The 15,095-nt window shown below is 42.3% G+C and overlaps 1 protein-coding gene across 4 annotated transcripts in view; it reads left to right on the top strand.

Annotated features, from left to right (window-relative positions):
* Positions 1–15,095, top strand: part of SECISBP2 (SECIS binding protein 2) — a 37,452-nt gene that overhangs the window by 15,036 nt on the left and 7,321 nt on the right. For all 4 annotated transcript variants that reach the window (XM_066618432.1, XM_066618433.1, XM_066618434.1 and 1 more), the window contains 10 exons: positions 2,040–2,097; positions 5,502–5,656; positions 5,771–5,920; positions 8,052–8,156; positions 8,678–8,821; positions 9,175–9,307; positions 12,352–12,521; positions 13,345–13,480; positions 14,115–14,274; positions 14,716–14,936. In XM_066618432.1, the coding sequence (XP_066474529.1) occupies positions 2,040–2,097; positions 5,502–5,656; positions 5,771–5,920; positions 8,052–8,156; positions 8,678–8,821; positions 9,175–9,307; positions 12,352–12,521; positions 13,345–13,480; positions 14,115–14,274; positions 14,716–14,936 (1,432 nt within the window). The remainder of the gene's footprint in view (positions 1–2,039; positions 2,098–5,501; positions 5,657–5,770; positions 5,921–8,051; positions 8,157–8,677; positions 8,822–9,174; positions 9,308–12,351; positions 12,522–13,344; positions 13,481–14,114; positions 14,275–14,715; positions 14,937–15,095) is intronic.

Below are 15,095 nucleotides of genomic sequence, written 5' to 3'. Positions count from 1 at the left end.
AGTCAGCTAAATTTCTCTGAGACTGTTCGACCCAGTAATTTCTTATCTGCTCCTTTACTTTAAGTGGTATTCTTGTACTATCATTTTAGAGACCCTTTGATTATAGCAAATTAATAGATAAGAATATTTTGTAAAGTCAACAAAAAAATTCTTGCTTATGTGTTTTATTATATTAGAGCATAGGAATGAACAATGGACATTAGTGGGGAAATAGTTTTGGAGTGCAGGAAATAATGTCTGTCAGTTCATTTTTTTGTTTGAATCTATAGTTTTTGTTGGTTTTTTAACACGTTGACATACGTGAGGACTGACTCGTATGACTATTTCACTTTCTCAGCATGTGTTTTATAGTCCCCTCATCTTGTGAACGAATCCAGCATGAATTAATTGTCCTCTACCAGTAAGCACCTAAACCAGCGGTTTTCAACTGCTGTGCCGCGGCACACTGGTGTGCTATGAGGCTACCTCAGGTGTGCCGCGTTGCCAAGAAGTCAGGTGACGGTGGCAGCAGCTGTGCGCGTGGGAGAAGCGGCGGCTTGGAGCCTCGCGTGGCAGCAGGAAAAAAAGGGGCAGCCGCGCAGGGGCTTGGACCCTCCTGCTGTTGCTGGTGCCTGCCCCGTGTGCTGATTGGGCAGCCTGGAAGAGCTCCCAGCAGGCGGGAACGTGGAGGGAGTGAGGGCAAGCGGCGAGAGCGAGGAGGGAGTGAGAGCGAGTCTGAAGGTGGAAGCAGGTAGGAGCCAGAAGCAGCTGGCTGGAAAGGATCCTGGAGAGACCCTTTTCCTTGCCAGCAATGCCCCAAAGTAACCCTGCCTGCATTGCCTCCCCTGGCAAGGCGTTGGCAGGAAGGGCGCTGGGCCACAATCCTATCCACGCTTACCTAGGAGTAAGCCCCATTGACTATAATGAGGCTTACTTCTGAGTAGATGTACAGAGGCTTGGTTGCACTCTTTCTTGAATACATGAGCAGGGAAGGGATGCTTTTCTTCCCCCCCACCTCCTCCCCTCCTGCACATACATCCCCCCCATCATAATTGCAGTTCACCCCTCCCTCTTCCCCACCTTCCAAAGTCCAGAGTCAGTTGCCTCCCATTCTCTCTCTCCCCCCCCCCACGCCAGTAAATCCTGCACTTGTTTCAGCCACATCTCTTCACTGCCCCTCACCCCCCCTTTTTCCAGTATGCTCAGTCTCATCTCTTTGCCAACACCTCCTGGCATATCAGAGCATATCAACTGATAACAGTTTGAACAGACCTGCTTCAAAACATGGTTCTTCCTTTCCAGAAACCACATACACCTCCCTCTCCAAGCTAAGCTTCTTGGGAATTTCTTTCATTGTCATGTAATGATCTAAGGCTGCAATCCTAACTACACTTTCCTGAGAGTAAGCCCCATTGAACAAAATAGGACTCACTTCTTAGTAGACCTGATTAGGCTTGTGCCCTTAGTTATATTAATTAAATTAATATTAACATAGTAATGTAATTAAAAATTAGTAGTGTGCCTTGATAACTTTATGGCCTTGTCAGTGTGCCGTGAGCGGAAAAGGTTGAAAATGGCTGACCTAAATGGTGGTTCTCAAACTTATCACAGTCAGTGCATCTGTTTTCTGTGGTGCTCTGTTGTGGCAGGATTATCACACGAGATCTTGTGCAATTGTGCAAGATTTTGCACAATCTTAGCCCAGTGAGCCGGAAGATGGGTGCCATGGGCACCCCGTGGCACCTTTGTGAGTTTGCTGGAGCGTCCTGGGGCACCGCGTGCCCAGTTTGGGAACCAGTGACCTAACAGATCAATCTTTCTAAATAATGTTTCCTGAGAATCCAGGGTGTGTAGATTAGGTTTAATTCTAGCATGTACGTCCAGGTCCATCAGGAGAAGGGAGAGGGGATGGGCACCTGCTTCAGACTCGCTCTGGCCCCCCTGCTTATGCTACTGTAAACTGTCAGTTTGACAGCTGAGTGATGGTGATGCTAGGTTTACTTAAATTAATAGCTTTTTTTGTACTCAAGGCTGAAATATTTGTTGTGTTTTTTTTGTAGGGAGAAGTGTCTGTGAGAAAGGATCTCTCAAGAAGATCGTTAAATTTTGATCCTGGAGGTAAATGTTACTCAACATAGTAGATCTTGGGTAACATTAAGGTTAATTTAAGGTTTAAAGCATTATTCCTGTACTTGCAATCAGTAAACCATAACTGAAAGTTTCTTCATCCATGAGCATGCTTAGAAACTATAAATTCACTCTTTCATTATGCTGATTGTGAATAACAAAAGGCAAATTACTAATCAATATTTAGTGATAGTATAACCTTTCTTGTGTATATTTAAAATCTCAATTTTTCATGTCTCCTACAAATTTTGAGCCCAAGTGTAATTTTTAGCATTCAGCTTCTATTAAGAGAGCTTAAGTTTACTGCTCAGGTAGATCAGGGGTGCCCAAACCCTGGCGCCACTTGCGACCCTTGAGGACTCCCAATCTGGACCTCAGAGAGCCCCTTGTCTCCAGTGAACCTCTGGCCCTCTGGAGACTTGCTGGAGCTCATGCTGGCCTGATGCAACTGCTCTCAGCGTGACAGCCAACTGTTTGACTTCTTGCATGAGCTGTTGGACAAGGGCTCCCTCCACTTGCTGTTGCTTGCTGTTTCACATCTGTGATGCAGCAGCGGCAGCAAAGGAAAGGCTGGCCTTGCTTTGTGCAAGGCCTTTTATAGGCCTTGAGCTATTGCAAGACCTTCATTCATTCATATATGTTCAATCTCTAATATATACATTCATGTAAATTTATTCAAATTTGAAATGTAAATTAGTTCTTTTTTTCCTGGCCCCTGACACAGTATCAGAGAGATGATGTGGCCCTCCTGCCCAAAGGTTTGCACACCCCTGAGGTAGATATATTTGGAGGCTGTCCTTGGCTATAAAGTACAAATTCTGCTTGCAGCAGCTCCTCAGTGTGCTTAGAATTTGGGTGATATGGACTGCTTAAGTGGTTCCCAAACTTTTGTGACTGGTGGCTCCCTTGACCTACTGGGCCATTGACTGCAGCTTCCCATTAGGGCTACAATCCTGTACGTTGTTTAGCGTGGTAGGTTTTTGTGAGGATTCTGTGGCTTCCCTGGCTGGTTTCTGTGGCTCCCCAAGGAGCCATGCCTTGCAGTTTGGGAACCTCTGGCTTAAGGTGAAAGCTTAGCTGAACAACAAAGCTGCATCAGACCCTGGGGCACAGTCTGATTTGGGGCCCACTGATATGCCTATAGCACATGTTTACACCCTGTCCTGGGTTCTCTTGTCTCTCCCCTTCCCATTTTCCTTCAATGTATCCTGCAGCAGCAGTGGGTAGTAGCAGTTCCTTCTCTTCCTTCCCTGGATTTCTGTTAGGCAGAGGTGGTCTTAGTTGGAAGAGCAACAGCATATGAGCAGGGCCACCCAGTATGTAGTAAGGACGGGTGTAAATGAGAGAGTGTAAATGTTGGATTCTGTCAGTAAAGGGAGCTGTAACTTCTTTTGTTACATGGTTAAAGGCTTGTGGCTTTCTCTCTCTTACTTTTATTAGACTTCTCTTTAGCTTTTTTTTTCTGCCTTCTTCCTGTATAATAATAATAATAATAATAATAATAATAATAATAATAATAATAATAAGTAATAACTTTATTTATACTCCGCCCTTCTCCCCAAAGGGACCCAAGGAGGCTTACAATATGTTAAAAGCAGATTAAAACATAATTTAACAAATAGATAAAACATATTAACACATTGACAGATATCATAAAAAACAGAAGTCAGATAAGAAGTCAGGTAAAAAGGGCATAGAGCAGCAGATAATAAAGGAATCAGGCATGTAAAAACATACTAAAAGATGTAGAAAAGATGTTAAAAAGGCCATAAACTCAGAAGGCTTGTTTAAATAGAAGGGTCTTCAGGTCTCGCTGAAAAGTCTCAAGAGAGGGAGCCATTCTCAAGTTAAGGGGAAGGGAATTCCATAACGTTGGTACCACTACTGAGAAGGCCGTATTTCTTGCCGCTGCCCCACGTACCTCCTTGGGCAGCGGCACTTGTAAAAAGGCCTTCTCTGATGACCTAAGAGGATGAGCCAGATTGTACGGAAGTAGGCGATCTCTAAGATACCCTGGCCCAGAGCAGTATAGGGCTTTAAAGGTCAAAACCAGCACCTTGAATTGGGCCCGGAAACGAATGAGCAGCCAATGTAGCCACTGGAGAAGTGGGCTGACAGAGTCAAACCGCCTGCCTCCAGTAACCACACGGGCCACCACATTCTGCTCTAATTGCAGTTTCCGAACTGTCGTCAGGGGCAGCCCCACATAAAGCACGTTACAATAATCTAACCTTGATGTCACCGTGGCATGGTTCACCGTGGCCAGGTCTGCATGATCCAAGTACGGTCGCAGCTGGCATACCAGCCGAAGCTGAGCGAAGGTCCCCCTAGCCACAGCTTCCACCTGGGAATCCAGGAGCAGCTGCGAGTCCAGGTGGATCCCCAAGCTGCCGGCCTGCTCCTTCAGGGGGAGTGCAACCCCATTCAGAGCAAGCCGATAGTCCAGCACCTGCATCGAGGATTTCCGAACCAGGAGAGCCTCTGTCTTATCCGGATTTAATTTCAGTTTATTAGCCCCCATCCAGATCCTCACTGCTTCCAGGCAGCGCTCCAGGCCCTCAGCCGCCACCCTGGAGTCTGGGCAAGGTAATATACAGATAATTCCTGTCTAACAGTGGTTGCACATCTTTCCTTGTTGAAGTAAAATTCTTCACCTGATAGGAGCATGCCAGGCAGCTTTTGGACATGGAGGCGATAGTGCATTCCAAAAGCGTTCTTTCTTCAGTAGCTAATAGGAATCTTTCCCTGGATCTCTGAAAGTCTTCTGGAAGAATCCCTTTTGCTACTACGGGACACATGGTAGCCTAGTAGCTGAGTTACAGAAGTCTAGGGTCATATGGCAACTCAGTATATTTTTAGCACTTCGTGTTAAAGCCTAGAACTATTGCGCAATGTTGAGTTTTCACAACTCAGCTTTTAGCCTGTTTTGAGTCCCATGGCAGCCAATGATAGTATGGAGCAGATGGGCAGGAGGCCTTCTGGCAAACCCCATGTAGCTCAACTGTAAAATGTATATTTTCACAAAGTATTTTATGTTTTTAAAAATAAATAATCTTGCAGTTTCTTCAGTTAAACAAAAACAAAAACAAATCTCTCTTCAAAATGGGTTAAGCAATTATCATGATCTTTGGAACTGAAATCTTAAGGTACACTAAGGAGCTGCTGCAAATAGAACCTGTACTTGATGCCAAAGGTTATCCTTGATATGTACCTTTTTTTTTAGCAGAAAATGTGCTGATCTTTTGGAGAAAATACTGCATCATCTGAAAGAACGCCTCTTGCTAAGGGAAAAATGAACCCTATGATAAAAGGATGCAGCCCTGCTATATATTCTTTGTCATACTTAATAGCAGACATAGCAGTTTTGAATCTTAATCTTTTCTGTTAAACAACAGTTCCTCTGGTATCTTCGGGTTTACTCACCGAGCCGCAGGTTTCTTGGGCCACTGTGCTATCGCAAACACCTAAGAAAGTCATTCCTGGAATTCTTGCCAACAGCCCCCCTAGCAGTAAAGATGCCCCTGAAGATGATGCTCCTGAAGATCATAAGGTAGGAAGATTAATTTGCAAGCTACAGTATTCTGCCATTACCTCTTGGAATAGCAAAACTTCACATTAGTATGTAACTTCAGGATAACAAAAAGTTTTATCAATTTTGTAACAGTCAGAAACGAGAAAGAATGCCAGTGCTAATGAACTTGAAGAACTGTCAGAAAAGAAGAAAAGGAAGAAAAAAAAGAAACCCAAGTCAAACAGTGATGTGGAGACACTTCCTAACAACAGCTTTATAGTTCAGGAACCTCCAAGAATTAAGGTACAGAAAACTCATTTGCTGGTAACACTGGATGTGTGTGGCTTTGAGGAAGTGAGATGCTAATTTGAATTTGCAGGAACTTGGGAATGACTGTGAAACATTAGCTGCTCTTTTTTATGTAATATGTTACAGAATTTTGTTGAAATGCAGTACAAGGTTTAATTAACAATTCAAAGTTCACTGCACCAACTTTTTATACAGTGATCCATGCACCAAAACACAAGAGGCCACATTAAATGTATTTGGAATTAGAAATGTGGACCTTGGATCTTCTCACTGATATCATTCACACTAGTAGTTTAAGGGCTAACATATAAAATTTAGGTTCCTTGGGGCAGGAACTTTTCATCTTACACGTTTTGCTTCCTTCCCTGTGCCATGCCATGTACAATGATTACACTTTATAAAAAATAAGGTTGCATCCTAACTCACTGCAGAGCTCAGTGCTGTAATCAGAAGGTCTTTCTACTCATGATAGAAGTTCTTACATGAATGCAACTCAACTTCCATTTGTGGAAGAACTTTCTGACACAATGGCTATTATCTACAATGTTAGCATTCAACTCATAGAAAACACAGCTTTCATCTGCATAATGCACTGTTAAATAGGATCACACCATTTATTCCAGACTCTCGAATGATAGACTGACAGGCAGCCCAGTCCTAACCTGCGTTGGAACAGGCAGTCCAACTGGCCTGTATCCAGTGCAGGTTAGGAGGTGGCTGGAGGGCAACTCAGGGTAAGGGGATATTTTCCCCTTACCCGGTGTCAAGGCCCAGCCACCTGTATGGGGCTGTTTGGATCTGCGCCAGTGAATTTACTGGTGCAAGTCTGAGCAACCTGTGTAAGGTTGCTCAGGACATGGTTTAGGATTCTGTGTGGGCTGCTGAGGCCAGTCTCACCCCCTCCTGAGCCCGATCCAGCTCCCAGATGACTGCCCCCAAAACGCTTCCCCAACTTTGTTACATCCTCTTGCCATCCCCTCTCCCACCCAGGCTGGTACAAAGTTACCCACTTCTGCTGGCATGGATCTGGCTTCCTCAAGCCTATGTGGGCCTCTGTGCCTGCCCATCTGACTCCTGGGTTGGTGCAAATATGCTTTATGGCACATTTGCAACACTCTGGAGCAGCCACAAGAGGTCTGCTATGGCTTCTCCAACTCAGATTTGCACTCTGGAGGAGTAACTGTTAAGCAGGAAAAAAATCAACTACTTGGGATCAATACTACTTCCTTCAACTGCTGTGTGTTAGCGCAGAGTAACTCTGCCCATATAAGGCACTGATTTTTTTAGACTTTTGAATTTAGACTTTTTTCAGATTAAAAAAGGGCTTTCTCAAGCAAGACAATTATCTTAGCAGAACTGCTGATACTTTCATATATAATTGTACCTCTAGATAATTCTTGCTAATACTGTGCTCAGCCAAAAATAACCACCTTTTAAATCCCATTAATTTAAGTGGGAGAAATTATAGCCACTCTTAATTCTCCCAGTGAAGGAGTTGAAGGTGCTTAATTTTGGCTAGACCATGCCCTGTGACTGCTACAGGTAAATCAAACGAGCATGCTCAAGAATCCTGATTTAGAGAGCTCAAAGCATTTTGCACATACAATTGTATTGTAATTCTTAAAACTATCTTGTGAGGTGGATGGGTGTTACTGTCCCCATATTGCAGATGGAGGCCAGCCTGAGAGAAAGTATCTTGCTGAGGTCACCTATAGTGTGGTCCTATGCATGTTTCCTCAGTTCCACGTTGTGCAGTGGGACTTACTTACAAGTAAGTGTGCCTGTGATTACAGCACATATGAGTTAGAGCTGTGTTTGGACTTGGGAGTTCCTGATTTGAAGCTCAGGTTCCCAGCCACTACTACTCTAACTCCCAAATTAGGAAGGATCATTCTACATGATGTGGTATGTGGAAGAACTTTGTAGTCACAATATATTCTGAAGCAGCTTTTGTTTATTTTAATTAATAGGAATGAAAAAGAATCTAATTATCTCATTTTTAAATTTTAAAAGGTGTATAATACAAAAATACCAGAACAAATAGAAGATAATTTCTGGGAAGCGTGTGTTTATTACATGCTTAGCCTAAACCAATAGTCTAAACCAACAACTTTCATTTACTCAGGATGAAGATGAATTTCCTGACTTAGCAGCTGCTGCTGATAAAAAATACAAATCAGTTGCTCAAAAATTTGATGGTGTACCACCTATTACCAAGGATGAGAGCAAAGTAAGGAGGTTTTTGTTTTACCTTTGACTTGAAAATGACCATCATGTTGTTTCATTTGTTTGTTATTGCTTCCTGCAAGAATCCTGTTTACTTTAAGTAGTTCAGCAGTTAAATTTCTTAGGCATAATAGAGCTTGGGGTACCATGACTTCAGAGAGCACCCTTGTGTGAATGGAAAGCACTATTACTCAAACAAGTGAGAATTGCCAGTTTGCCCTTCACTCCTATCATGATGGTTTCTTGATAATTAGAAGTTTGATAATTAGGGAGCTGAAACAGGAAGGGTGTGGTGGAAGCCCTTTTGCATGAGTGGAACACACCAACTTTTGATTAATCGAAAAGCCAGTTAATTTTTACTGTAAGACATATGAATTCTGTTAGTTCACAGGAATTTACAGATTTACTCAGCTCAGTTATGTAGATGAACTTAAATTTGTGGGTCTCATTACAATCCTTTCATAACGCCCATGCATACAACTATTCTGTTCATGTCTATTTTCACTGTATTTCTGTATTTTAAAGGTAACTGTAACAATGGAGTCTGGATTTGAATCTCATGATGGCTGTCCTCAAAACGAGTTGGTGACTCCCAAATCAGATGTACCATCTGGAAGAAAAGCAAACAGACAAATTTCACTTACTGCAGTAGAAAAAAGAAAAACGAAGGTAAACTTTTCTTCTCTTTGTGTTGCATTTGGCTTGCTTGTCAGCCCAGTAGCATGGCTAAAGGGGGGAGCAAAGCGGTAAGTACTGCAGGTACCACAACGCGCCATGGAAGTTTGATACTTGCCAAACCAAACAGCATCTCCTGTGCATTGCCATCTCTGCCCAGAGTGGCTCCAACTGTGAGTGGGAGGGGCTGCTTACATGGCATGTTGTGGCACCTTCAGTACTTACCATTTTGCCCCCCCCCCTTTCTGACTGAATGTGTATGTGTTTGCTAGATTAACAGTTTGCTAGATTAAAGTGCAGCCTTTTGTGCTCGAGGGGAAAGAACTTGGTATGCCTTTCTCTTGCAGGAATCATCCAAAAACAGTGGCAAAAAAAGCCAGGCACCAGTGCAGCTTGATTTAGGAGGTATGCTGGCAGCTTTGGAACAAAAACAGAATGCAGAGAAATCAAAATCATCATCCAAGCCTTTGGTGCTTTCAGGTACACGTTTTGAGAATATTTTCCTTGTTTGATGACTTGAGAATTGTGTCTGTGTGGGTTGGGTGTGCGAGTGCTTTTTTTGGCGAAATGGCATCGGCTGTTGCAGTGATACAATGAAATTGTTAGAAAAACAACAGTATCTTGTGGCACCCTAAAAGCTGATGGGTTTTCAGCATATATATTTTTATCCATGGATTTGACTCGATGTGGGTCTCCTGACCCATGTGGAGTCCTTATCTAAACCCTTCGAATGTGACCAAAGCTGCACTTCGGTTGCATCCAGAGGGTGCTCTGAGGGCCAAGGAGTTCGCGTTCGGTGGTTTTTTGTGCCCTAATCCACGAATTTGAGTATCCATGTATTTCAGTATCCAAGAACAGAGCCCCTGTGGATACCAAAGCACAACCTATATTCTGAAAATGTGACACTAAGGCAATTTTTCAGGAAGTAACATTCTAATCTTTGAAAGGATAAATTGATTTGTCCGGCAATTAGGAGAACAAAAAACGGAATGCAAATACAGGTTGAGTCTCATTATTCAAGAGGGTTCAGGTTCTTCATTTGGATGGCAAAAAACACACTGTAGCAAATCAGTTCAAAAAACAAAGTCTCTTTGTTCTGGTGATTTTAAAAACAGCCTTGGTGACCTTTTGAAATGCACACAGAGGCCATCAGTCTCTCTCCAGAGGCTTAGGCTTCACTAGGAGGCAGCAGTCCCTCCCTTCATCAGGAGCCCCACTGAGGGAGAAAGAATCGAGGTGATAATTGCTGCCATTTAGCCTTCTTTCGCTTGTTCAGGGGGAAGGGAGGAGTGAAGCCTGCAGAGAGAATGACTGATGGATTGTCAGTACTGTCCTCTCTGGCATTATTAAACGACTGTTTTCCTTTAATTTAAGGGGCCCTTCCCATGAGCTTTGAGATAGAAAAATCTGTGGATAATTAGGTTATACCTGTAATCACTTGCATGACTATCTCTTTGCAACAGTAAAAAGCAGTTTTTAAAACGGATTTTAAAGGGGTGTATTTTTCCCCTTCTCTAGGGAGCAGCTCATTCCTTTTCATTTTCATGGGCCATTCTGTTGAGACAAAATCCGTGTATAAAAAACACGTGTATAACAAGGCTGGACCTGTAATAATGTCCCATTGTTAATGTATAATAATGTGTATGAAATAAATTGCTGGCTTTTAAAAAAACTGGTTTATGTTCAGTATTTGGAACATTGTGAATTCTTCAGCATTTGCAGAATTGGATGACCACTGCAATCTAGAAATTGTCACAAGATAGACTGGAGTGCTATGGCAGCTAAAATGACTGCTAGAATCAGCAAGGGGGTTGTAGAACCACTTCTTATTTACTTCTTATTGGTACTTCCAATGTATGTACCAGTTAGAATCCAGAGGTCAGTACAGGAGTTGTAACATGTATGTCAACAAAGCTGGCTCTTAGAGATCCAGTGCTATCGCACTGCACCAAAGCACACCACAAAAAACATACTGCTCCAGGGCAAAAGTGTAGATGCAGCCATCTATTACTCGGAAAGCCAGTGAACCTTGAGATGTTCTTAGTCAATCACATGAAGCTCAATTAGCATGAGATGGAATTTGGAAAATGGCATTTGTGTGACACCTTCTATATGAGTACACTGATGAAAAGTTGAGTGACTTTATGAGTGTCATTTTCATTGTATGGGAATAAAAAACTGCTTTGTTTGGAAGAAATAATTAGAAGTCTAAGCACATGGTGGAAATGCAGCCTGTGTTGTTCCATACTTTGGAGCTTGCTGAACTACATAAGTGACCTGTTGTTGGCATCCTTCAGTCTCGGAAGACTATGGTATCGTGCTGTGAATGGTGGTTCTGGAACAGAGTGTCCTCTCCAGTGCGCGAAGCCTGGGTAAAGTAGATATGGAGGATAGACTGTTTCCCATGCAGCAAATCTCCCCTTTCCACGTCGCTGAAATGGTCCAATGGAAAGGCAGAGGCCAATATGGTTGGTTCCAGCGGCGTCGCAGGAGTTGCCAGAACAGGAGTTGCCTGTTCGTCCATGAACTGCCTCAGGGACTTTTGCCTCAGGGTTGACTCCTGAAGCCTTTTCCATAACTGGATGTAGCCACAAGGCAGTGGAGGTTTGGGATCAGAGTTTTCCTTCTCTCAGATGAGCTGCCTTCCCAGGCTAACGAATCCCATCTACCCGGTGGCTGTTTAGTCGCCTCTTACGACAAGTGAGGCGCTTGTCCGAGGGCCTATTCTTATCCCCAGCCCCCAGGGGAATAAGTGACCTATAAGCATAGAAATAAATAAAACGGTGGAGTAGCAGCAATGATTTCTTTGCCTCAGGGGAAGAGTCCTTGTTTTAGAGGATGGAAAACTTTGGATGCTATCCAAAATACATGCAGAGTCCAATGCGTAGGATGGAAGAAATTTCAAGAGGATAGGGTGTTGCCCAAAAGGATCCTAAATCAGGCTTGTTTAATACTGGAGATCAGTATCTTACCTTATTTCACATTACTTTTTAGATAAAATAAGTAATTCTGTCTAATGTAAGTTTAAAGGATGTTGCACATTGGACAGAGGTTTGTATCTGCAATAAAGTGGTATTTTGTAAAAATTGCTGGATTCTTGATGGAACATATTATCAAGTGAAATAAAACTGGTACAATCAAAGCCCCAGTGAATAGACAAACAATTCAATAATGTGCTTGCAATAGAAGAAGGGAGTGGGTTCTATGCACTCTTTAGTTACAATTTAATTACTGAGCTCTGTGCTAAGTCTAAGTTACGTTGCAGTCCTAAAATGTTTGTTCAAAATTTCCTTCCAGGCAAATAGGATCTCTGGCTTATGGCCCAATCCTAAGTAACTTTTCAGTGCTGAGGCAGTTGTGTCGGGGGGGGGGGGTGTGCACTTGGTCATGGAGACCTCCTCAAGGTAAGGGAATATTTGTTCCCTTATTGTGGGGTTGCATTGCAGCTGCATCGGCAATGGGAGTTTGATTAGGATTCGGCTGTTAAGAGTTGCTTGCTGATAACAAGTTCGATGTTGTTTCAGTGGGTGGTGCAGTAACATTGCCATCAAAGGAATCTATAACAGTGACAAAAAGCCATCAATTAAATCAAGGAAAGACTCCACATAACCCATTGGACTCAAGTGCTCCTCTGGTCAAAAAAGGGAAGCAAAGAGAAGTACCGAAAGCAAAGAAACCATCGCCTCTCAAAAAGGTATATCCACAAAGTCAAGGGCAACTTTTGGCTCTTTGACTCATCAGCAGTGCTTTTTCTGGATTCTTGCTATCACCTAAAATGCTTTTTAAAAATTATTTTTATTATTAAAAATCTGTCACCCAATCAAATATGCATTAAGTGGATTCGCAGATTATCATTCTTAACTGTTTCAGATTATTGCTATGGGACATGCCATCTGCGATCTACGGCCTGTTGGATTCTGTGTGAAACCTGAGAAATATTTTGTTTACTGTTGTCCACACGCAGAGCTGCCAAATTCTCCTGTGATATTCATGTATGTGCCCAGTTCCAATACTGTGGCCCATGAAATTAAGAAGAGCCACTTGTGCAGCCCACTCACTAGCCTAGGTTCCTATCACCTTATTCAGTAGTCTAGCAAACTCTTGGAGCCAATCTAATTTGGAATTAAACCACTTGTAAGACTTCAAAAATCATCTTGGGGTAATCAGCATTTTATGAATGTTGTGGCTACCCAGCATAACCATAGAAGTCTCTTGCAAACCACCCAGTTCAGTTTTCCATTAGGCATCTCTTTTTATTAAGTGAATGTCATTGATATCATTCTCTCTCCTTGCCCTTCACGTGTCCTTTTTATAGTAGTTATAGACAAAGATGCAGTTAGCAACTTGTCTGTTCAGGGTATGCAGCAATTGCCCCTAATAAATTAATAAGTGATAGTTCCACTTTTCATTGGACTTTCAAAAAGTACTTACATTTGTGGATGCCAACAAGATTTTCAGGGATGAAAGTAACTTTTGGGGGGAATCTGCATTGCTTCAAGTGTGTGTGTGTTTTTTAGATTATTCTGAAAGAAAGAGAACAGCGGAAACAGCAACACCTTTTAGAGCAGAGCATACCAAAGGATGGTGATTCTGTTCAGCCATGTGCGGAGTCTGGTCGTGTGGATCAGACATCTTCTGAAGATACCAGAGCAGGTAATCTATGTTGTTGGTTTCCAGCTCTGGGCAGGAGCATCTTTTATTTTCTAGAAATATAGAATCATGCTGTAGTGATATTTCCAGAGAAGTTGTCACCATATGCAAGCATAAGTGCCTTCTCTTAAATTTGCAGAAAGGCCTTGTTTGAAAGATAGTCTGGAAGACATAAAAATGGAGGGCATCACTTCCGCCATACACTGGTTCTGCTCTTTTTAGAATTTCATGCACCCACATTTTGATTAAACAAAATAACTAGTTAAAGGTTGTTGAACAGCAAATAACTGGATTCATATAAAAACCGACAATGCCCAGGCCTGGGGATGAAGGAGTAGCTGTTGCATTTTTTTCCTACATATTGATCAGATTTGAAATTGCTTCAGACTTTTCTTTTTAATCAGTGGGGCTCTTAAGGACATTGAGTGAAAGATTTCAGAATCGTTTGTTAAACGGGTACTGGCACATTAATTTCATGCTGCATATAACTTCTTACAATGACTCAGTTGAGGTAAAATGTCTGAGCTGAGGCTCTGCTACTGGACTGAAATGAAGTTGATTGGTACCTACTTGGTTTGTGGTCCATTGCAAATCTTTTGGGTATTCATTTTAAATCTAATCTTGCCTTTCTGTTTAGGGAGTGCAGAAGACGCTCTTGTGGTTCCTGTAGCTCAGGTGCATAGCAGTTCAGAAGTACTCCTGGAATGTGCAGAGCTCAGTGGCGCCATCGAAAGCACAGTAGTCCCAACGCATCCAAGTTCCAACATTCCCAAAATTCACAGCAGAAGATTTAGAGAGTAAGTGCACTAGTTTCAGTTTCTCCTTCATGTCAGTATGTTGAGCCTGTAGTTGATCTTGGGGGTCTCCCAGAGTGTGGAATATTTGAGAAGACGTAGTGGGACAGGCTAGTCAAAATTACAATTGCTTTAACTTCCTCACAGTAAGTCAAGAATCTGTGACTAGATGAGCCAGTGTGAGCAGATGAAATGGTACATTTTCAATCTCTGAAGAAAGGTGAAAGACACAAACTAATTTGAACTACTGGGGGAAAGCAGTTAAGTTTAGATAATACACATTATATATAATGACCCTTAATACTTGCATATTTCAAGGTTTAGAAAAATAACATTTTTTTGTTCTGGACACAGTCTGCTCTGTGTGTGTGAGTGTTGGGGGAATGCATGACAGAGAAAAGGGAGAATCACCCTAATACTGAAACAATTAGTTCTTTCTTTTAGTTACTGTACACAAGTACTTAGTAAAGAGGTTGACAGCTGTGTAACAGATCTTTTGAAAGAGTTGGTTCGCTTCCAAGATCGCCTGTATCAGAAAGATCCGGTCAAGGCCAAGACGAAACGCAGGCTGGTTATGGGGCTAAGAGAAGTGTTGAAACACTTGAAACTGAAAAAATTGAAATGTGTCATCATTTCCCCCAACTGTGAAAAGATCCAATCAAAAGGTGAGCCTTTGTTCCTAAATATATATATATATATCTGACTTTACGAAGGCAAGCACATTCCTCATCTGGGTAGTAAAAAAAAAAATTTCACTGACCTTGTCTGCTATTATTATAAGTGTGTATGTTTCTAACTCATTCATAGCTAACCTGTAGTAGAAG

The sequence above is a fragment of the Tiliqua scincoides genome, chromosome 2, assembly GCF_035046505.1.
Source record: "Tiliqua scincoides isolate rTilSci1 chromosome 2, rTilSci1.hap2, whole genome shotgun sequence".
In the NCBI taxonomy this organism is placed as follows: domain Eukaryota; kingdom Metazoa; phylum Chordata; class Lepidosauria; order Squamata; family Scincidae; genus Tiliqua; species Tiliqua scincoides.
This window is presented reverse-complemented; position numbering and strand designations above follow the sequence as displayed.